Consider the following 24,578-nt stretch of genomic DNA (forward strand, 5'->3'; position numbering starts at 1 on the left):
TTCCAGTTTATTATAATTCACAGTTTAGTAAATAAAACCCTGAATGTTATATTATAGAATACTAGAAAAGCTAAAATTTCTGGGGAAATTGTGTGAAGTGTTCTTGCCTCCACCAGTATTACGTGAGATAATAGTTGCCATCTTCAAACGGTCGTATTTTTAAAAACTATAAATCCTACAGCGAAGAGCTTTATATTGTGAGAATCACAAGACCCAGACCTACATTTTGATGTATAGTATGTCTCTGAGATATTAACAATGAAGGCACAGTCGCAGTTTAGAAATTGCCCTTCAAATGTGAGCTTTGCAGAGTGGAGTTTCAATGAATGTCAATGGACGGCGTGAGTTGCAAACAAATGGTCATATTGCGAAAACTATCAGGACTATGGCTTAGCGGTGGACATTTTTAGTGGCTGCTGGGATAGCTGAACGTTTTGATATAAGATTTGTGTAGGTGGGCCTGAAAATGAGGGAGTGGTGGCAGTTTAGAAATCATGTCCTGATTTTTCAGCTTTTGACAGCTCCCACTCTAGCTTTGCCATTCATTCCTATGGGACAAATTTCGCCACACAAACGACGATATTCCGAGAACCATTCGGCGAAACGTTCCACAAAGTAATAGCAATCCGATCGGGAACAATCTGCACGTTTTGGTAAATTTTTGTCTATGTAGTGTAAAAACTGTGGGAGGAGTTAGGGTGGCAAATTTGGCTATAATAAGAATATGTCAGGGTACCTGAGGCCTCTACCTCTAAGGGAGGTAGAGACTTGATGGTTTATCCGTCCAGGCGAGCTGTTTCCTCCGTTCCTCGCGGTTCATCCAGTCACTTAAACACCGGCCGCGAGGAATCCACGTCCTTTTCTAGCAGGACGCTCAATACGTGACGTCATGACGCTATCACGAGCAATCTGTCACTCAAGTGTCCGATATCCAATCGGTACTTGTCAGAGGCGTGATTTCCATCCAGAGCCAGGGTATTTAAGCTTACTCCTTCCTTCAGCTCATTGCCCTGTCGTGGTTCTAGCTTGTCTAGTCACTCAGTGCTCTGGTATTCTAGTTTGCTCTATTGGTTTTGACTCGGCTCGTTGTACTACCCTGCTTCTCTGTTATCCCTTGACCCGGCTTGTCTCTCGCTTATCTGTCTTCTCGTTCCCTCGACCTCGGCTTGTCTCTGACTATTCTTTACACTCGGTACGTTAGTCCGGCCATTCTAAGGCCCGGTATACGTACCTTTCCACTCTTTGTACTCTGCGTGTTGGATCCCTGTCCCGATCCTGACATTACGACAGGGCCAATGGATCCTGCAGGTACAAACAGTCAGCTTGGTTCTTCGGATCCCAGGTTTGACGCCATGGAACATAGGATGGATCAGATGGCTTTGGCACTACAGGCACTTTTGTCTCGTGCTAGTAATCCACCTGAGGAGACACGTACTCCTTCTATCTCTCCTGCAGTCTCAGGTCTAGAGGTAGCCACTGTAGGTGCTTCTTCCCGTATTACCCCACCAGTACGTTATGGCGGGTCACCGGAGAAGTGTCGTGGCTTTCTAAACCAGATTAGCATCCATTTCGAATTACAACCCCGCTCTTATCCTACAGATAGAGCAAAGGTTGGATTTATTATTACTCTACTCATTGAAAAAGCTTTGAGATGGGCCAATCCTTTATGGGAGAATGATAATCCACTAGTCTATAATTATAATGCCTTTGTAGCTGCGTTTAGAAGAACTTTTGACCCTCCTGGCAGAAAGGTCAATGCAGCTAGATTAATGTTGCGCCTTAAACAGGACAATCGAACACTTGTGGATTATGCACTAGAGTTCAGATCCTTGGCGGCAGAAGTTAAGTGGAACGAACAGGCTTATATAGATGTGTTTCTGAATGGGTTATCAGATGTAATTCTTGACGAGGTCGCTACTAGAGAACTCCCTGAAAATTTGGAGGATTTAATTTCTTTTATATCTCGTATTGATGAACGCTTAAGAGAGAGGCAGAACACTCGAGATAGGACCCGTAGACCCTCCTTTAAACTAGCGCCTACCTTTCAAATCTCTGAGTTCGAAGACTTACGTATTCCTGAACCTATGCAGATAGGCAGTACTCATCTCACTGAAAGGGAGAGACAGTACAGGAGAAGGGAGGGTTTATGTATGTATTGTGGAGTCAGGGGTCATTTACGCCTAAATTGTCCCAATCGTTCGGGAAACGCTCGCACCTAAGTTCCTCTAGAGGACAGGCCTTGGGTGTTTCTACTTTGTCCTCTATTCACAACTACAAGGAGCTCAGGCTTGTGTTACCCGTTTCTTTAAAATGGGAGAAGGGAGTAGTTAAGACTATGGCACTAATCGATTCTGGAGCTGCTGAGAGCTTTATAGATCAGGGTTTTGCTGCCAAGCATGCTATTCCATCCCAGTTAAAAGAGACACCTCTGGCTGTCGAGGCCATCGATGGTAGACCGTTACTTGAGCCTGTTATTTTCCATGAGACCATACCGATTAACTTGACTGTTGGCATCCTGCATAAAGAGGATATATCCTTAATGCTCATTTCTTCTCCGTCTATTCCCATAGTCCTGGGGTACTCCTGGCTGAGGAGACACAACCCTATTATTAATTGGGAATCAGGGGAGATAGTTTCGTGGGGAGAGAATTGTCAAGAAAAATGCTTACGGAAGGTTTTACCTCTTGGATTAACTAATACATCGAATACCTCTGACAATCCTACAGAGACACAAATTCCGCCTCAGTATCTAGATTTAAAGGCAGTATTTGACAAAAAGAAAGCCGATACCTTACCCCCACACAGGTCCTTTGATTGCAAAATTAACCTACTCCCTGGTACCATGCCTCCCAGAGGTCATGTATACCCATTATCTATAAAGGAGAACTCAGTCCTAGAGGAATATATTCACGAGAATTTAGACAAGGGATTCATCAGGAGGTCCTCCTCCCCTGCCGGGGCTGGATTTTTTTTTGTTAAAAAGAAAGATGGTTCTTTGAGACCTTGTATTGATTATCGAGGCTTGAATAAGATAACCATTAAAAATGCCTACCCGATTCCCTTGATCACCGAACTCTTCGATCGTTTGAAGGGCTCTACAATTTTCACCAAGTTAGACCTCAGAGGGGCATATAACTTGGTGAGAATCCAGCAGGGACATGAGTGGATGACGGCATTCAATACTCGATATGGTCACTATGAATATACTGTTATGCCTTTTGGGTTATGCAATGCGCCAGCTGTGTTCCAGGATCTGATAAATGAGGTTCTTAGGGAATTTCAGCAAGATTGCGTCATTGTATACCTAGATGATATACTCATTCATTCTAGTGAGATTGAGATTCATCACAAGCAAGTCAGGAGGGTTTTGCACAAACTTCTCCAGCATGGCTTGTACTGCAAGTTGGAGAAATGTAGCTTTGATCAAACCCAGGTAACCTTTCTCGGCTATGTGATCTCTGGGGAGGGATTTAAGATGGATCCGGATAAGCTCCAATCCATTCTAGAGTGGCCTTTACCCACAGGTCTTAAAGCCATACAGAGATTTATTGGTTTTTCCAATTATTATAGGCGCTTTATTAAGGGCTATTCTTCCATTATTGCACCTATCACTAACATGACCAAACAGGGGGCTGATACTAAGAATTGGACTACTGAAGCTCTCCTTGCGTTCAAGACTCTCAAGGAGCTTTTCGCTTCCGCTCCAATTTTAGTTCACCCTGACACTTCTCTGCCTTTTTTGCTTGAGGTAGACGCATCAGAGACTGGTTTAGGTGCTGTTCTATCTCAAAGGTTGGGTGTTGATAAACCATTACATCCATGTGGATTTTTCTCTAAAAAATTGACCGGTACTGAAAGCAGGTATGACATTGGTGACAGAGAATTACTAGCGGTTATCAAGGCTTTGAAAGAATGGAGACATTTATTGGAAGGTACATTACATCCTGTTACCATTCTGACAGACCACAAAAACTTGTCCTATATCGGAGAGGCCAAGCGTCTGTCCTCCAGGCAGGCTCGTTGGTCGTTGTTTCTTACCCATTTCAATTACGTTCTGACTTACAGACCTGGGTCAAAGAATTCTAAAGCCGATGCGCTATCTCGCCAATATGAACCCTCTGCTTCAGTTGAACCACTTTTGTCCTCCATTGTACCCAAATGCAATATTATTGCTAATACCAGTCTCAAAATTCATTCTCCGCTACTTGACCAGATCTTGAAGTCACAACATCTAGCTCCCGGAAACACTCCTGAGGGAAGAAACTTTGTTCCTCCTGAACTTCAACTGGAGCTCTTACAATGTTTTCATGAAAGTAAAATAGCTGGTCATCCTGGTATTCGCAAGACATACTCTCTGATATCCAAGGATTTCTGGTGGCCTTCACTTCGAAAAGATATTGAGGAGTTCGTCGCAGCTTGTGAGACTTGTGCCAAGACTAAACTACCTCATGCATCTCCATGTGGCCTGTTACACCCCTTGGACATTCCTGAGAAACCTTGGTCCTGTTTGTCCATAGACTTTATCGTTGATTTGCCTGCTTCCAAGAGACAGACTGTTATTCTCACGGTGGTGGATAGATTTACTAAGATGGCCCATTTCGTGCCATTACCTAAACTTCCGACTTCTCCTGAATTGGCGGAGATTTTTGCGAGAGAGGTTTTTCGCCTACATGGGATTCCTTCAGAGATTGTTTCTGATAGAGGTTCTCAATTTGTCTCACGTTTCTGGAGATCCTTTTGTTCTCAAATGGGCATCAAATTGAACTTCTCCTCTGCCTATCACCCTCAGTCTAACGGAGCTGCTGAACGTACTAATCAAAAGATCGAACAGTATCTGCGTTGCTTTGTTTCCGAACACCAGGACGATTGGGTCGGTCTGATTCCTTGGGCGGAGTTCGCACACAATAACCTTGTTTGCGATTCAACTCGCTCTAGCCCTTTCTTCATGAACTATGGCTTTCATCCTTCGATTTTTCCTTCGGTTTCCTCTTCTCAGGGGATACCGTCGGTTGATGATCATGTCACCAACCTGAAGAAATTATGGGATCAGACTCGGCAAATTCTATTACATAGTTCCTCGCTGTTCAAGAAACACGCTGACAAACATAGAAGAGCGGCTCCTGTTTTTGTTCCTGGGGATAGGGTATGGTTGAGTACTAAGAATATTCGCCTAAAAGTTCCATCTATGAAATTTGCTCCTCGCTACATAGGCCCTTACAGGGTTCTCACTCGTATCAATCCGGTTGCGTATCGCCTTGCTCTGCCACCTGCCTTACGCATTCCTAACTCTTTTCATGTCTCCTTGTTGAAACCCCTCATTTGCAACAAATTCTCCTCTAAGGTCCCCTCGCCTCGTCCTGTTCAGGTGGAGGGTCGGGAGGAGTACGAGGTCAGCTCCATCATTGACTCCAGAATTTCAAGGGGAAAATTGCAATATCTGGTCAACTGGAGGGGATATGGTCCTGAGGAGAGGAGTTGGGTACCTCAGGAGGACGTCCATGCTTCTCGCCTTCGCAGAGCATTTCACCTCCGCTTCCCATCTCGCCCCGGTTCATTCCGCCCGGTGGGCGTATCTGAGAGGGGGGGTACTGTCAGGGTACCTGAGGCCTCTACCTCTAAGGGAGGTAGAGACTTGATGGTTTATCCGTCCAGGCGAGCTGTTTCCTCCGTTCCTCGCGGTTCATCCAGTCACTTAAACACCGGCCGCGAGGAATCCACGTCCTTTTCTAGCAGGACGCTCAATACGTGACGTCATGACGCTATCACGAGCAATCTGTCACTCAAGTGTCCGATATCCAATCGGTACTTGTCAGAGGCGTGATTTCCATCCAGAGCCAGGGTATTTAAGCTTACTCCTTCCTTCAGCTCATTGCCCTGTCGTGGTTCTAGCTTGTCTAGTCACTCAGTGCTCTGGTATTCTAGTTTGCTCTATTGGTTTTGACTCGGCTCGTTGTACTACCCTGCTTCTCTGTTATCCCTTGACCCGGCTTGTCTCTCGCTTATCTGTCTTCTCGTTCCCTCGACCTCGGCTTGTCTCTGACTATTCTTTACACTCGGTACGTTAGTCCGGCCATTCTAAGGCCCGGTATACGTACCTTTCCACTCTTTGTACTCTGCGTGTTGGATCCCTGTCCCGATCCTGACAGAATAAGAATAACTAGAAAAGCTACAATTTCTGGGGAAATTGTGTGAAGTGTTCTTGCCTCCATCAGTAGTCTACAACTGGAGTGGGCGGAGTAACTGTTATTATTTATTTATATAGCACATTTAACCCCTTAAGGACGCATGACGGAAATTTTCCGTCATTGCAGCACTCCCCTTAAGGACGCTGGACGGAAAATTTCCGTCATAAATGAAAATTAACCCCTGATTGCCACAATCGCGGCAATCGTGGGGTTAATCTTCCTGTAGTGTGTCTCCCTATCGGAGGCACACTACCACAGGCAGTTTCACTTTCACAGCCCATGTGATCGCTCTGACCGGGAGTCAGAGTGATCACACATGCTGCAGTGAAACCCGATCTGTTTCCCTGCAGCTCCGTGTGAGCTGTGAACAGCAGATCGGTGCTGATCTGTCTCTGGCTGTAAAAAAAAAGTGTTTGTTGCAAAATCCCACCCCCCCTCACCTCTTTCAAAAAAAATTTAACCCCTTCCCTGCCCTTTGATCACTGCCTGCAGTGATCAAAATACAGATCACAGTATTTCACTGTGATCTGATTTTTTTCTTTTAACCCCTGAGGGTTAACTTTTATTTTTTTTAATCCTCAGGGGTTAAATGTATTTAATTAATTATTTTACATATTTTAAAATATTTATTTATTTAGCTAAGGTGGGTAGAAGTTAGTGGGGAAATTTGGGGATTTACGGTTAGGCTAGTTAGGGGTTAAAAGTTAAAAAAAACAATAAAAAGTTAAAAAAACTTTTGAAAAGTTTAAACAAAGTTTTAAAATAGTAAAATAAATTGTTAAATGCGAAAAAAAACTTTTTAAAAGTTAAAAAAAACTTTTAAAAAGTTAAAAAAATGTTTAAAAAAGGGGGGAAATGCGTATTACCGCTACACTTGGTACAGGCTAGCGAAAAAATGATACCACGGTAAGGTTTCAAATATGCCTTTTGAAACACCCTGGGGTGTCTTCTTTAGGAAATGGTATGCCTTTATGGGGTAGCTGGAATAATTAACCTACAAACACACCTCCAAAGTGGGGTATGAACACAGCGTAAAAATGTAAAGTTTGAAAAAACTTAAATGGCTGTGTCTCAAATGTGCCCCTTAAATGTCCGCATATACCTGGCAAAGGTACATATGGGGGTATTGCTGTGCTCAGATGACACAGCTGAGCAAGATAGGAAGTATTATATAGCTGTAGCACACATAAAGGTTTGCAAAATACACAGTACAAACTCACAGTGTGTGTCAAAAAAGCAGAAAAAATGCTTATTACCACTACACTTGGTACAAGCTAGCAGAAAAATGATCCCCCACTAAGGTTCAAAATATGCCTTTTGAAATACCCTGGGATGTCTTCTTTAAGAAATAGTATGCTTTTATGGGATAGTTGGAATATATAGCCTGCTAAAAAACTTCAAAGTGGGGTAACAACACAGCGTAAAAATTCAAAGTTTGACAAAACCTGCAATGGCTGTGTCTGAAATGTGCCCCTTCAACGTCCCCATATAACTGGCAAAGGTACATACGGGGTTATTGCTGTACTCAGACAACATAGCTGAGCAACATATAAAGTATTATAAAGCCGTAGCACACATAAGGTTTGCAAAATATACAATACAAACTCACTGTGTGTCAAAAAGGCAGAAAAAAATGCTTTTTACCACTGCACTTGATACAAGCTAACGGAAAAATTATGCCACGCTAAGGTTCAAAATTTGCCATTTGAAATACCCTTGGGCGTCTTCTTTAAGAAATAGTATGCCTTTTTGGGGTAATTGGAAAAAGCAGCCTGCTAACATATTTAAAAATAGAATACGGACCCATTAAAACTCTCCATGTAAATTCACACTTAAAAACCTGAACTTATCACTCTCTTTCACAGCACTGTAACTTCACAAAATAGTGTCTGGGTCATACATTGGGCATATTGTTTTACTCAGAAGAGGTAACTGAGCATACTTAGGGGGAATTTATGACAGTGGCACTTATCAAATGTAAGAAATACCCAGCGAAAATGCAACATGTATGTAAAAAAAATTATTATTTTTTTCTCACCACAAAATTTGAAATAAATTGGTGAAAACATGGTGGCAAGTTAAGGTATAATATATGCCTAATAACATACCCTTGGGTGTCTGCTTTCTCAAATGGAAGGCCTTTATGGGGTTATTTGAACAGTCAAATGGCTATAATGCCACAAATTCAGACATATGACCATCTATGAAAATTCCAACTATAGACACTGAAATAGCATTATCTCCTATATGGCACTGTAGCTTCACAGAATAGGGGCAAAGGTATACAATGGGGGTATTGTTGTACTCAGCAGATGTAGCTGAACACAATATGGGGTTCTGTACAGGGATAGCACACACTAGATTTACGAAATATACATTACAAAAACCTTGTTATATGTGAATATGCCAAAATAGAGAAAAAACACAATTTTACTCCAATAATTAGCAGAGATTGGCGGTGAAATGGCTACGCAAAAGGTGTCAAACTAACCTTAGGTAAATAGCCTGTGATGTCTACTTTATATAAATATATACTTTTGTGTGGCAATTTTGTTTCCTGTAATGGGTATTAAACTTCCAAGACAAACATACCAACTTCTAAAATTGTTTCACATTGAAATTTTATTTTAGACCTTGTAGTTTGTGACCTGTAACTTTCAAAATAAACTGAAATCCTACACATATTAAGTACTTTGTAAATCAAGACACATAAATTAATTGATTTTGAATTACTTTTCCTAAGCTGTACATATTATGCACACATTATTATTGCCAAAACGTGGGGAAAAAAGCGTTTTTTTTTGTTTTTTCCACATTATTTTGCATTTTTTTGGTAATAAATGAGAATTTATTCATGTATAGGTCACATCAAATTAAAGCCCTTTTTGTTGTCTAAAAAACGGTATATAATATGTGTTGGTACAATAAATGAGAGAGATGCAAATTGCAGTTGAACACAAAGAGCAAAAAATGCAAAAATTGCTTGTGTCCTTAAGGGTATGTCCAGCTTCTGAAGCTGTGTCCTTAAGGGGTTAATTGCAATGTTGTTGCCCAAAGTGCTTCACAGTTACATTAAAACATACATTTATAAAAACATTAGCAGGCCCTGTCTATGACATCACTTGCTGCTGCAGCCTTGCACAGGTCAGAGTATTTTTGCGGTTGCCATCTTCAAACGGTTGTATTTTAAAAACTATAAATTCTACAGCGAAAAGCTTTATATTGTGAGTCACAAGACCCAGACCTACGTTTTGATGCATAGTATGTCTCTGAGATATTAACAATGAAGGCACAGTCGCAGTTTAGAAATTGCCCTTTAAATGTGATCTTTGCAGAATGGAGATTCAATGAATGTCAATGGACGGCGTGAGTTGCAAACAAATGGTCATATCTTGAAAACTATCAGGACTATGGCTTAGCTGTGGGCATTTTTAGTGGCAGCAGGGATAGCTGAACTTTTGATATAAGATTTGTGTAGGTGGGCCTGAAAATGAGGGAGTGGTGGCAGTTTAGAAATCATGTCCTGATTTTTCAGCTTTTGCCAGCTCCCACTCTAGCTTTGCCATTCATTCCTATGGGACAAATTTCGCCACAAGAACAACGATATTCCGTGAACCATTCGGCGAAACGTTCCACAAAGTAATAGCAACGCGATCGGGAACAATCTGCACGTTTTGGTAAATTTTGGTCTATGTAGTGTAAAAACTGTGGGAGGAGTTAGGGTGGTAAATTTGGCTATAATAAGAATAATAATAACTAGAAAAGCTACAATTTCTGGGGAAATTGTGTGAAGTGTTCTTGCCTCCACCAGTAGTCTACAACTGGAGTGGGCGGAGTAACTGTTATCATTTATATAGCACATTTAATTGCAATGTTGTTGCACAGTTACATTAAACCATACATTTATAAAAAACATTAGCAGGTGTAGAAAAGGCTTTCTCTATGACATCACTTGCTGCTGCAGCCTGGAACAAGTCAGAGTATTTTGGCGGTTGCCATCTTCAAACGGTCGTATTTTAAAAACTATAATTCCTACAGTGAAGAGCTTTATATTGTGAGAATCACAAGACCCAGCCCTACATTTTGATGTATAGTATGTCTCTGAGATATTAACAATGAAGGCACAGTCGCAGTTTAGAAATTGCCCTTCAAATGTGAGCTTTGCAGAGTGGAGTTTCAATGAATGTCAATGGACTGCGTGAGTTGCAAACAAATGGCCATATTGTGAAAACTATAAGGACTATGGCTTAGCTGTTGACATTTTTAGTGGCAGCAGGGATAGCTGAACGTTTTGATATAAGATTTGTGTAGGTGGGCCTGAAAATGAGGGAGTGGTGGCAGTTTAGAAATCATGTCCTGATTTTTCAGCTTTTGACAGCTCCCACTCTAGCTTTGCCATTCATTCCTATGGGACAAATTTCGCCACAAGAACGACGATATTCTGAAAACCATTCGGCGAAACGTTCCACAAAGTAATAGCAATCCGATCGGGAACAATCTGCACGTTTTGGTAAATTTTTGTCTATGTAGTGTAAAAACTGTGGGAGGAGTTAGGGTGGCAAATTTGGCTATAATAATAATAATAATACATATGTGAGATAACAGTAAGTGGTCTTGCTATGCAAGAACACTTAATAATATATATGTGAGATAACATTAAGTGGTCTTGCTATGCAAGGACACTTAATAACTAGAAAAGCTACAATTTCTGGGGAAATTGTGTGAAGTGTTCTTGCCTCCACCAGTAGTCTACAACTGGAGTGGGCGCAGTAACTGTTATTATTTATTTATATAGCACATTTAATTGCAACGTTGTTGCCCAAAGTGCTTCACAGTTACATTAAAACATACAGTTAGAAAAACATTAGCAGGTGTAAAAGGCCCTGTCTATGACATCACTTGCTGCTGCAGCCTGGCACAGGTCAGAGTATTTTGGCGGTTTCCATCTTCAAACTGTCGTATTTTAAAAACTGTAAATCCTACAATGAAGAGCTTTATATTGTGAGAATCACAAGACCCAGACCTACATTTTGATGTATAGTATGTCTCTGAGATATTAACAATGAAGGCACAGTCGCAGTTTAGAAATTGCCCTTCAAATGTGAGCTTTGCAGAGTGGAGTTTCAATGAATGTCAATGGACTGCGTGAGTTGCAAACAAATGGTCATATTGTGAAAACTTTACGGACTATGGCTTAGCTGTGGACATTTTTAGTGGCAGCAGGGATAGCTGAACGTTTTGATATAAGATTTGTGTAGGTGGGCCTAAAAAATGAGGGAGTGGTGGCAGTTTAGAAATCATGTCCTGATTTTTCAGCTTTTCCCAGCTCCCACTCTAGCTTTGCCATTCATTCCTATGGGACAAATTTCGCCACAAGAACAACGATATTCCGTGAACCATTCGGCGAAACGTTCCACAAAGTAATAGCAACGCGATCGGGAACAATCTGCACGTTTTGGTAAATTTTGGTCTATGTAGTGTAAAAACTGTGGGAGGAGTTAGGGTGGTAAATTTGGCTATAATAAGAAGAATAATAACTAGAAAAGCTACAATTTCTGGGGAAATTGTGTGAAGTGTTCTTGCCTCCACCAGTAGTCTACAACTGGAGTGGGCGGAGTAACTGTTATCATTTATATAGCACATTTAACCCCTTAAGACCGCAGGACGTACTATGCCGTCCTTATTTGGGCGGCTCTAAACGCCGCAGGACGGCATAGTACGTCCTGGGCGGTCTTACCCCCCACGTGGCCGGCGGGACATGGCCGCTGCAGATCCCTGTGCCTGGGGACCGCGGTCTGCAGCTTCCGATCGCAGTGACAGGCTGTCACTGCGATCGGTATTTACCATGTGTCAGCCGATTTTAAAATCGGCTGACACATGGAGCCGCGGCATTTTTAATCTGCAGATCGCGGTCGGGGGACATGCCTGGCCCCCCAGGCAGTCCCCCTGCGGTCAGTGACCGCGATCTGCAGAGTATGATCGCAGTGAGAGGCTGTCTCTGTGATCTGAATGCAGAGACAGCCTCTCCCTGCGATCTGATCGCAGTGACAGCCTGTCACTGCGATCAGAGTTACTATGTGTCAGCCTATTGGCTGACCCATAGTAACTCCAGGCAGGATCCCCCTGCAGATCACGGTGGGGGGCATGCCTGGCCACCCAGGCACTCCCCCTGTGGCCAATTACCGTGATCTGCAGGAGGTGATCACAGTGACAGCCTGTCACTGTGATCACTGATCCTGTGTGTCAGCCAGTGATGTAAAATCACTGGCTGACACTGTCTCTGCCCCTCTCCTGTAATTAAAATAAAATATTAGTTAAAAAAATAAATAAATTACAGTTACACATCAAATATACTTAGATCATTTATATATATATTATATATATGATCTAAGTATATATATATGTATGTATATGTATATATATATATATATATATATATATATATACACACACACTAAGTGTATTTTAATATTTATATATATATAATTATATATATATTAATATCAAAATACACGTAGAAGGATATTGATTAAATATATACATAATTATAATTATATATATATATATTTTATAATAAAAAAAATATAAATACGTTGAAAAAATAAATTAAAAAATTTAAAAAAAATAATTAAAAATATATATATGTGTGTAATTTCGTTCTAACTGTATTTTGATATTAATATATATATATATTGATATCAAAATACACGTAGAACGAAATAATATATATATGTATATACCTAAGTATATACGTATACATCACTATATGTATACCTATATATAAATAAAAATAATTGTAAAAAAATTATATACATATATATATACATATATATATATCCACACACGTGGATATATAATAATTTTACATATATATTTATGTAATAATTTTACATAATTAGGTATCCTAATTAATTACAATTAGCGGGACCTGCCTAACAACCCAGGCCGAAAGTATAGGGAATTTAATTTGCTAGCACTATATTTAACCCTATAACTTTCCAAGACACTATAAAACCTGTACATGGGGGGTACTGTTTTACTCGGGAGACATCGCTGAACACAAATATTTGTGTTTCAAACCCGTAAAATGTATTACAACAATGATATCGTCAGGGAAAGTGAAATGTATTGAATTTTTCGCACACAAACGGCACTTATACTGACGATATTTTTGCTGTAATACTTTTTACTGTTTTGAAACACAAATATTTGTGTTCAGCAAAGTCTCCTGAGTATAACATTACCCCTCATGTACAGGTTTTAGGGTGTTTTCAAAAGTTACAGAGTCAAACATAAGGCTTGCGTTTCAGTTTTTTCACAATGAAATTCGCCAGATTGGTTACGTTGGCTTTGAGACCGTTTAGTAGCCCAGAAATAAGAATTACCTCCATAATGGCATACCATTTGCAAAAGTAGACAACCCAAGGTATTGGAAATGGGATATGTTCAGTCTTTTTTAGTAGCCACTTAGTCACAAACACTGGCCAAAATTGGCTTTCAAATTCGTTTTTTGCATTTTTCACACACAAACAAATATTAACGTTAACTTTGGCTAGTGTTTGTGACCAAGTGGCTACTAAAAAAGACTGGACATACCCCATTTGCAATACCTTGGGTTGTCTACTTTTGCAAATGGTATGCCATCATGGGGGTAATTCTCATTCCTGGGCTACCATACAGTCTCAAAGGCAACGTAACCAAACTGGCAAATTTCAATGTGAAAAAACTGAAAAGTGTAACATGCTTTATTTGACCCTGTAACTTCCCAAAACACCATAAAACCTGTACATAGGGGGTACTGTTTTACACGTGAGACATCGCTGAATACAAATATGTGTATTTTATTGCAGTAAAAGCAAACAGTATTTTGACATTCACAGTTAGAATGTCACATAGAACTAAGAAAATTTAAAAAAATCTTATTTTCTCTCATTTTTTTATATTGTATTCATATTAAGTTATGTTCCATACCTAAATATTTGATGTTAAATGAAAGCCCTGTTTCCCCTGAATAAAATGATATATAATAAGTGTGGGTGCATTTAATATGAAAGAGGTGAATTACGGTTGGACAGACATATAGCGCAAATGCCAGGTTTTGTTTACGTTTTTTTTGGATCACAACTTGTACATTTGGCTGCGGTCATAAGGGGGAGGAGTTAGGGTGGTAAATTTGGCTATAATAAGAATAATAATAACTAGAAAAGCTACAATTTCTGGGGAAATTGTGTGAAGTGTTCTTGCCTCCACCAGTAGTCTACAACTGGAGTGGGCGGAGTAACTGTTATCATTTATATAGCACATTTAATTGCAATGTTGTTGCACAGTTACATTAAACCATACATTTATAAAAACATTAGCAGGTGTAGAAAAGGCTTTCTCTATGACATCACTTGCTGCTGCAGCCTGGCACAAGTCAGAGTTTTTTGGCGGTTGCCATCTTCAAACGGTCGTATTTTAAAAACTATAATTCCTACAGTGAAGAGCTTTATATTGTGAGAATCACAAGACCCAGACCTACATTTTGATGTATAGTATGTCTCTGAGATAGTAACAATGAAGGCACAGTCGCAGTTTAGAAATTGCCCTTCAAATGTGAGCTTTGCAGAGTTGAGTTTCAATGAATGTCAATGGATGGCGTGAGTTGCAAACAAATGGTCATATTGTGAAAACTATTCGGACTATGGCTTAGCCGTGGACATTTTTAGTGACAGCAGGGATAGCTGAACATGTTGATATAAGATTTGTGTAGGTGGGCCTGAAAATGAGGGAGTGGTGGTTGTTTAGAAATCATGTCCTGATTTTTCAGCTTTTGCCAGCTCCCACTCTAGCTTTGCCACTCATTCCTATGGGACAAATTTTGCCACAAGAACGACGATATTTCGTGAACCATTCGGCGAAACGTTCCACAAAGTAATAGCAATCCGATCGGGAACAATCTGCACGTTTTGGTAATTTTTCGTCTATGTAGTGTAAAAACTGTGGGAGGAGTTAGGGTGGCAAATTTGGCTATAATAATAATAATAATAATATATATGTGAGATAACAGTAAGTGGTCTTGCTATGCAAGAACACTTAATAATAATATATATGTGAGATAACATTAAGTGGTCTTGCTATGCAAGAACACTTAAATATATATGTGAGATAACAGTAAGTGGTCTTGCAATGCAAGAACACTTAATAATAATATATATGTGAGATAACATTAAGTGGTCTTGCTATGCAAGAACACTTAAATATATGTGAGATAATAGTAAGTGGTCTTGCCATGCAATTATAGTATATCCATAGTCAAACATAGACGGATTGTATGTTGCAATATATCATGTTGGTCTGTGACTGTTGGTTGTGACATCATTTGACATCATCCCTGGTAATCACAGCTTTGAGTTGACACTGCACACTACTGAGACAGTTGACACTGCTGTGGTGTTTTGGTGATCACGAAGCTAAAAATGGAAAATATAAATATTTTTGCAAGGTACGGTAAGTAAATTACTTAGTTTCTTTGCGGTTCCAATTATATTTATCATTAAATGAGAGCTCTAACAAGTTAATCCAAACTCCAATATAGTCCATGAGTGGGTGAAATGGGGAGTACAGGTGAGACCCATTTATAATTAATTAAATGTATGTAAGGGTAGAAGCAGATCTATTATATTATTATTTCATTGGATTAAATCCATAATTAACCTTTTTATGATTAAATCCCCATAACAGCCTATGGTCTCCCCATTTCTATATCAGTTCTTTATAGTTACAGCAATTTGCAATAATTCCCCATTCCCCTCTATTATATTTCTGGGGAGCAATTCTTCCTCGCTCTGTACAGATAGTTGTAAATGTCATTAGCACTAGAATTCAATAATTATAGTACATGGTCTACATCCACCAAGGTTGGGACATACATATTATAAAGGAAATTAAATCACTTAAAATGCACAGGACAGTGATACCCTAAAGCACTTAGGAAATTATCCAATAAAAATTAAATGGAGGTGAATTGAAAATCAACCTGCAAAATTTAAGATTAAATTGCGGATTTAAAAATATTCCAACTTGTCTATAGTGACAGCTTAACTACTTTATCCTTAATTTTACCAATTGGATTGCAGTGCGTTTTATTAAACGTTCACAAAAGTTACTACATTGAAATGACTATACATAATAGAAATGTATCAATTATTTCTACATAGTTTATTCGTGTACTATTTATAGCCTTTTACCAGTATTTTACGAAAATCCCTTTAAAATATGTTAAGATTGCATTACTGTCATTGCAGGGAAAATAGAACGAGGTTTGTTTACTAAACCAGGAAATGCACAGAATGTGAAGAATTGTGCATTTTATTCTAAAATCCTGGAAAAAAAAAATTCTAATTGGTTAATTTCTCATTAATTATCTGCAATGTCCCATTTATTGAATAACCTCCACTGTGTTTATTATAATGTTTTTCTCTGACATTGTGCTACCTGGAGGGTGACAGGCCCAGAGCCAGGGCAGAGGGGATTGGAAGCATGTCAAAGTGCACAGGACTATTTTATATTACCACCTGCTATGGAAATCCCACACTATACTCATAGGAATAGAATACTGCTCTGCAGTCCTCACAGCAATTCTTAGGCATCTGGTAAGAAATTGCTACAATGAGCCGGCACTCGGCATCTGCCGACTCTCTGTTAATACACAATAACACCATAACACTATACAGAATACAATTTATATTAAGTCTCCCTTGTTAAAATAATATTTAAACAAACAATATCGCTAGTTTAGATCGGATGTAGATATAATCACCATTTGAAATGTTTCGGTTGTTGCAATAAGTAATGATTTTAGTTTTTTGGCTATATTTCCCTACAGTGCCCCCTCCCTCGCGGCCCCTTATCTGGTGCTGAAGGAGTTAAAACCCTTGCTGGATGTCCTCATGAACAGTGAGACAATGTCCACTGTAAGTTAGGCAACTTTTGGTGCCTCTAGTGGCTGTCTGGTATACAGCCGCTAGAGGTGGAGTTCACCCTGAGAGAGGTAATTATTGCAGCTCCTCAGAAACAGCAATAATTACCATTGCAGGGTTAAGGTGACAGGGACATTGCACCCAGACTACTTCAATGAGCTGAAGTGGGCTAGGTGCCTACAGTGTCCCTTTAAAGTGTATTTACAGTAAATTTCAAATGTAAGGCCAAAGTAGCCAAACTGGAATCAGAGCTGACTTGGATAATTCTTCCAGTTTAGCTATTTGATCTTAAATTTGAATTTCGCTGTGAATTCCTGACCATTCTCACTTTAGTAAGTAGCCCTGTAACTTTCAAAAATATATCATTTTACCTTGAAGCTCTCAAACTCTGTATTTTCTATAAAGCAGTAAGTCTGTACCTAAACACTCATCAGATGAATATAGCTCCAGATAGTTTTCTAGATCCACCATACCAATAGTTGACACCATTAGACAGAGCATGAAAAGTGCTGCCGTCATGTAGAATTCCGTGTTACAGGAGGGAAACTTGCATGGTTCTTTACTGAAATGTGAGATCAAAGCAGATTCTAAGTGACTTTAAATGTAAAGTCAGAGTATCTGAACTAAAAGCAGAGCTGACAGAAAATGGTTCCAGTTTGACTTAAAATTTACTTTGAATTCTCACTTTAATGAATGACCCTGTACGCCATCACCCTCATTATCAAAGTAAATTTCAATTCTGAGGCCACAGTAGCTGAATGCAAAGCATAGCTCGCTTAAATAATTCTTCCAATTCAGCTATTTTGGCCTTAAATTTAAACTCGCTTTGAACTCACCTTTGTTACTCACTTTATTCAATAACCCTGTAAGTAACTGATTCCCCCCGCAGCACATGAATACTGTATACAATATATTTTATTTTCTGAGCGAACAACCAATAAATGTCTAGGAACCCATTGAGGACCTAACAAATTTAGTAACTAGTAAAGAAACTTTTACAGGTGTCTGTAATTGTTTTCCCCAGTTAGAGGTACCTGCAGTTGGTGGGTGGGGTTATACAGATGACCTTTCCTAGTTAGAGGAACCTACCTGCAGGTGGTGGGTGGGGTTATACAGATTACCTTTCCTAGTTAGAGGAACCTACCTGCAGGTGGTGGGTGGGGTTATACAGATGACCTTTCCTAGTTAGAGGTACCTACCTGCAGCTGGTGGGAGGGGTATATAAAGGGCAGGGCTGTATAGGTAACCATTGTACTGCAGTCAGAATGGGACAGTGGGTTAGACTGAGTTGCCTTCTCTTGGTGTTACTGCTCTCTGGCCCAGAGTTGGCTGTTTCCAGGAAGCATGTCCTAGCCAGGAATCGGAGACAGTATGACTCCTGGTGGGGGAGGACACCATCTGGTTGGGGGTCCTCCAGGCTGAATATTGGGGTGGTGGGTCAGTCCAGACAGCTGCAGACTCCTGTCCACAATCCTATTAGGGTGCAATGTATGGAGGATGCAATGGTGGTATCTGTACAGACAGATCTCTATGGAAATGGGCGGCTGGTGAAAGCCTCTGATCTGAGTCTGGGTCCCAGGCAGTGTATGCCAAGCTCCCAGAGTACAGCAACTACTGTGATCTTCCAGCAGGGGCTGCAGGACTGTGGCAATACCTTACAGGTGAGGAAACGTCTCTCTAGGTATACATGAACTCTGTGTTCTCTTGTATATGACTTGAATGTGTGAACTGACTTTTTTAATGTTGGAGATATAGGCAATTGTGTGTATCCAACTAAGGTGTGCAGTGTGGTGGATATGGTACTCCTGGTTTCCCATTTTTAAGTTAAAAAGTCCACTATTGCCAATGGAAAGCTCAAAGTTATTCAGTTGGAATGGCTTTATTGGAGCTTGTATCTCTGCTCGAACTAACAAAGGCAGGGAAACCCCATTATGGTGTCTGGAGTGTTGCTTTAAACTCCTTGAAGAGACTATGCAAACACATCCTATGGTCATGTCCAAAGGGGCACATAGTGGTCAATCAGGGTACTCCATGCAAAACCAGTCTGGACTTCAAACATAGAGGCTCATCCAGAAGTGACCAATGAAAGACTTCACTCAGAGCCTCTTTAAATAGTCTAAGCATTTTCTTTGGCAGATGTCTCTCAATACAAAGATTGCGTTTAAACTGTGGTGGGCATAACCATGTGGTGTGTTTATAATTATTAGTTGCCTTCTAAGACTTAATATTGTATAGAGCTGTGGACTGATTACATATCATGAAGGAGCATAATAGTAAAGGTTGCACAAACTATAGGTGGCCATTGTGTGTGTGTAGTCCAGACATATTGCAGTTTACTATTTCAGGATTCAAGGGATCTAGTGTATAGATCACACCCATGTAATCTCACTGCTCAGTTCTTGGCTAATTTAGCATTAAATCACTGATCTGTATTACTGTTCCTTACCTACAACTTGCAGCCATGACAAATGTAGTGGCCAATATCGTGTCATCTGTAGCATATTAATAAGTGTCAGACAATATCTTCAGCTTGTGGTGTTTCTTGGGTTTTAACAAATCTGATGTTTGTATCTGCAGATGACTTCAGACTGGCTGATCTATAGCACGAACTTGACCTACAGCCCAACCCCTTCCAGGAACAGTCCCATCATCCGTACCAACTCTGCTGTGATCCCCATCCAGTGCTACTACCTGAGGTGACAACCAGTCTGTTATCTCTCAATCTAGATTTTCAGGTGAAAATGCCTGTAGTGGTATCAGTCTGACAGTTGCTAGAGGTGTTACTCTGGTAAACACTGCTTTCTCCTCAATACAAAGAAATCCACTTTACCAGAAAAGGGTCAGTCTATGAACCAGTTAAAGGGACACTAGAAGCACCCACACCACTTCAGCTCATTGAAGTGGTCTGGGTGCAGTGACCCTGCCATCCTTAGTAATGCAGCAATGTAAAACACTGCCTTTTTGAGAAACTCTAATGTTCACTTTGCAGGAAGACAGTCTCTAGTGGCTTAAATGACACTGGATGCCCTCACACTCTGCATTATGGCATCAGTAAAAAAAAAATACTACAGAAAAAGTGACTCAATGTTTCCCTATGGGGAGGGCCTAATGTGCTTGTGGCGCTCAACACATGTGTATTCGATCCTCCTATCGGCTATCAGAGGTGGAGCGCTGCGGTACATCCGTGTTGGAAGCGGGTAAATAAACTGTAACTTTGTATTCCCAACACTAGAACCCCTTAATGATGTCTGTTTGGTACTTTAAGTTGCAATAGCAATTCTAGTAACTGCAACAAAGGGTACAGCTTAGTCACATTACTAAATTAAGTCCAAAAAGTAATGTGCAAAAACACTACTTGGTGAAGAGTTTAGTCTAGTTACACAGTTGACTTTCTAATAACCGCTGCTGTGACACTACAATATGTAATCTCTCTATCTACAAACCCAACCGTAAGTAATGCAGTACTTGTATATACATGTGTGTACGTAGTGAATCGCGATGCAGCCTAGAACAAAACTAACCCCATTCAACCCCCCAATAACGACAGACCACTTAGTATGGATAAAACAGGTCACAGCATTTATTATCACCAACTAAATTCCTGCATAACGCATACATAACTTTAATTATTAAATCATTTTCTGTAACCAAAACCTTATGCATACATATATAACTCAACACATAGTGTTATACAGTAACCCAACTGTCCTTGCCAATAAACATACGGTGGTTCCTTATCACCACTTCCTCTTTCCTCCCCTCCACCTTGTAAGGTGGTCTAGTGTTTTTGGAAAGCCAACCAAAACCACCCATTCCTAATATCAGGATAAATATCTCCTGATACTGGTTCTAACATATAAAACTCTAGTGCTGTGCCAGCCTATAGCTGTATAAAACCTGCTGCAGTAAAGGGCAGCATCTTTGGTCCAGTCTGGGACAATTACACACTGACTTCAGCCATCCAAGTGTTGTATCACTCCAGCAACCAGCACTAGGACCACACTTCATTAATGCTCTGCGTGGCTGGTCCTGAGTGAGATGCACCATCAGGCTGTAGTGCTTATGGTGCCAGATGTAACCTAGCACATCCCAAATGGCTTCTTTTACAGGATTGGGGAGAGCAGCACAGGCATCAGCCGTGCTGTCACTGTAATTATAACAATTTGGCTGATCACTGGAATGCTTTGCATATAATTTCTAGTTTCTATTAAATAGATAAAAGTGACTACATTCACTAGTGTATAGCTGCCATGTTATGAAGGATCTCTCAGAAGTCAATACAATATTGCCCACAATCCATCAGTCCCACAGTAGGCAAGTGGCACATAAAAGGTATTGCTGTTCAGTGTAAAACTTGGTGATTTATACTCAAGCTGAGTATTCTCTAGGACACAGGGTGCATAAGGACAGTCACACAGATCTTGCATGTGTGATTGGTTGTATAATAGTCTGCCCTACACGTAGCTCCATAACTTTCTGCTGGTTGGTAGATGGTGTGTATGAGGTGAGCTGCTGCACTTGTTACGTGTATATATTTCAGAAATTGCTCTGGTAAACTACTCTATGGCGTACATCTGATCAATGGGGCCCAGGTGCAAAAACTGATCAATGGGCACCCACCCTGGTCGTAGGGTTCCACCGGGACGGATGGGACTCCTGGAGTGACTGGCCTGGTTGCAACTGCGACCGTAGAATGTATGGCACAACTACTGTAGTGGGAGTTGCACAAACCAGTCTCCCTTAATAGGTCTGGTGTAGATCATGCCCATGCAGTCTCATGGTTCTAATCCCTGCCACCTAGTGATTCAATCACTTTGTTTATTCAGCCATAGTCATAGCTCCTCTGGGAGACTCACACAGCCTCAGTCAAATGGTTTAAATTGTGAAAGCACGGTACAACTTCAAATCTGATTTCCTGCTCTAATGGCTATTGAATCCATGCTTTCCTTTGGGGTCTTACAAGACATGTCTTCATGTAAAGCCTGAGTACATCCAGCAGTTTCAGAGTCAAACTTCATGAAATGGGGAGCACCTCTAGTTTCTCTGAAATGCAATATTTTAGATTGTAGTATTAAAATGACAGTGCACCCTAATGACTTCAATGAGATTACATGGTCTTGCTCCATTTATTGCAGTGTTTACTAAGATCAAATATGACTACTCCAGGGAGGCTATATCAGTCACAGCCAGAGGAGGTTTAGCTAGGAATGCATAAACAAGAGTACTCCATTCTCTGCCATTTGAGTAAAACCAGTGATTTTATTGCTTAAGCTAAAACTTTGGTGCACTTTAAAAACATTAATTCAGAACCTACTGAAAGGAATGATTACTTCACATGACAATATATTTATTCTCTGCAGACATGGCAATGTGAGCAGCAATGCTATCAAACCAACATGGATTCCCTTCAGCTCCACCATATCCGCAGAGGAACGTCTGTCCTTCTCGTTGATGCTGATGAAAGGTAACTACTGTCTAGATGTTATGGGTGACTCCTGTCTCTGCTGTCACTAACCCCATTCAATGTGTAACCTTCCAGATGACTGGAGTGCCCCACGGACATCTTCAATATTCAATTTAGGTGACATATTCCACATAGAGGCTTCTGTTGACACAACAAACCATGTGCCTATGATGATCTTCGTGGACAGCTGTGTGGCAACCTTATCCCCTGATGCCACCTCCAGCCCTCATTATGACATCATTGCTCAGAATGGGTAGGTTATGCCACTTGTGGAATTGTGGTAGCTGGTTATACCCTTTCTAAACCAGTCTGTGCTTTGCAGGTGTTTGTTGGATGGCAAACAGGAGGATTCATCCTCTGCCTTTAGATACCCAAGACCCACAACAGACCGGCTCCAGTTCACAGTTGATGCCTTCAGATTTGTTGGATCTGATAACTCCATGGTGAGTATCTAATCATACGTCTCTGTACACTTTGAGAAACCTCTATAAATGTAACCTCTGTTTGTAGATCTACATCACCTGTAACTTGAGAGCTGTTGCAGCAAGCCAGGTTCCTGATCCCATGAACAAGGCCTGTTCCTTTAGCAAATCCTCCAACCTGTAAGTAATAAACCCCAAGCAGGATTGTTGGCAACACTGAGGCTTGAGGACACAGCTGTTAGTAAATATTCTAACTGAGGCTAAATCCTCAAATGGATTAATGTTTTTTTTTTTTCTTTAGCTGGACATCTCTGGAAGGAAATGGTGCCATATGCAGCTGTTGTGAGACTGGAAACTGTGCTACAACTGGTAGCAGCCGGAGACTTAATCCATGGTATCCTGGACAAAGGGGTGTTGGCAAGAGAGAAGCTCCATCCGGTGAGTTAAATAATTTCACTTAAATTCAAGCTTCATTTAATTCAGTGTGCTGCCATAACTGGCCTGGTACCACTTATCCTGGCTCATTTCCATGACTGGGGTACTTCAAATCCACCGACCTGTCAGCATGTACTGAGTCCTACTTGTTTTCACAGGACCTCTGTCGGACCAAGAACACAAATTGGCGACATTGGGACCTCTGCTGGTGATTGGTGCGGAGCAGAACCAGGCTCTTGCTGTGACCCAAGAATCTACAAATGTGGAGCTCTGGGTGTTGGTGACCCTTGGTATCCTGTGTATGGCTGTCATTGTGGCTGGAGCTTTTGTAGCATTTATTATGAAATAGTCATGGTCTCTAAGCTGAGCAAAAATAAAACCTCTTAAAAACTAATGTATTGCTTCATTATTTGGGTAGACCATTCTACGAAGGTGCCTATAACATGAAGGGGACCTGCTAGAATAAACCATGTCCTTTTTGGGCATGTTGGAATAGATGCAATAACTGTATAATCTTGCTGAATTTCCCAAAAGTAGCTTGTCACTAATTTGATCAAATGGATACATGGCTTTAGCATAAAGCTTTCTGAAGCCATTATTTAAACTTTATTAAAATGTCTAGTACACCAGTATTCCACAACATATAACCTGAATAGAAACTTCTATTTTTGATTTCACTCGAGTTTAGTGAATACATTGTATAAAGGAAGAAACTCCAGAATGTGGGAGTCTGGTAAGCTGGAAACACAGGTACAAGCAGTAAATGATTAAGCTGTGACTTCAGTGTTGGACAATTTGATTAACTTGGTTTACGGCACAAAACCTCCTGTCTAGGGGTTCATCTACTAGACCAGTTAATCTCATTAATGATTGCAGTTTTTGAGAAACTGAGGACTAGGGCTGCATCAGAAAGCCACATGTCACTTCCTGGTAAGCAACTTTTGGTTGACGACATCTCCTCACGCTCTGCATGAGGACATCAGTGTCTGAATTTATTTTTATAAATATGCTTTTCTACGGGGATGGTCCAATGCACTCACTGCAGATGTGCATTATCTCTTGGCGGTGGAAGCAGAGTAGTGAGGGAGACCTGCACTGGAATACCAAAGTA

General features: G+C 40.5%; 1 protein-coding gene across 1 annotated transcript; it reads left to right on the plus strand.

Moving 5' to 3' along the window:
- The first annotated feature begins 18,411 nt into the window (after positions 1–18,411).
- On the plus strand, positions 18,412–23,845 carry LOC134601540 (zona pellucida sperm-binding protein 3-like). The gene is made up of 8 exons (XM_063446056.1): positions 18,412–18,807; positions 19,724–19,842; positions 22,507–22,610; positions 22,686–22,863; positions 22,933–23,053; positions 23,121–23,212; positions 23,334–23,470; positions 23,626–23,845. The coding sequence occupies exons 1-8, from the start codon at positions 18,412–18,414 to the stop codon at positions 23,814–23,816; spliced, it is 1,338 nt and encodes a 445-aa protein (XP_063302126.1). The 3' UTR covers positions 23,817–23,845.
- The last annotated feature ends 733 nt before the right edge of the window (positions 23,846–24,578 follow it).

The sequence above is a fragment of the Pelobates fuscus genome, chromosome 3, assembly GCF_036172605.1.
Source record: "Pelobates fuscus isolate aPelFus1 chromosome 3, aPelFus1.pri, whole genome shotgun sequence".
NCBI classification, from domain to species: Eukaryota; Metazoa; Chordata; class Amphibia; order Anura; family Pelobatidae; genus Pelobates; species Pelobates fuscus.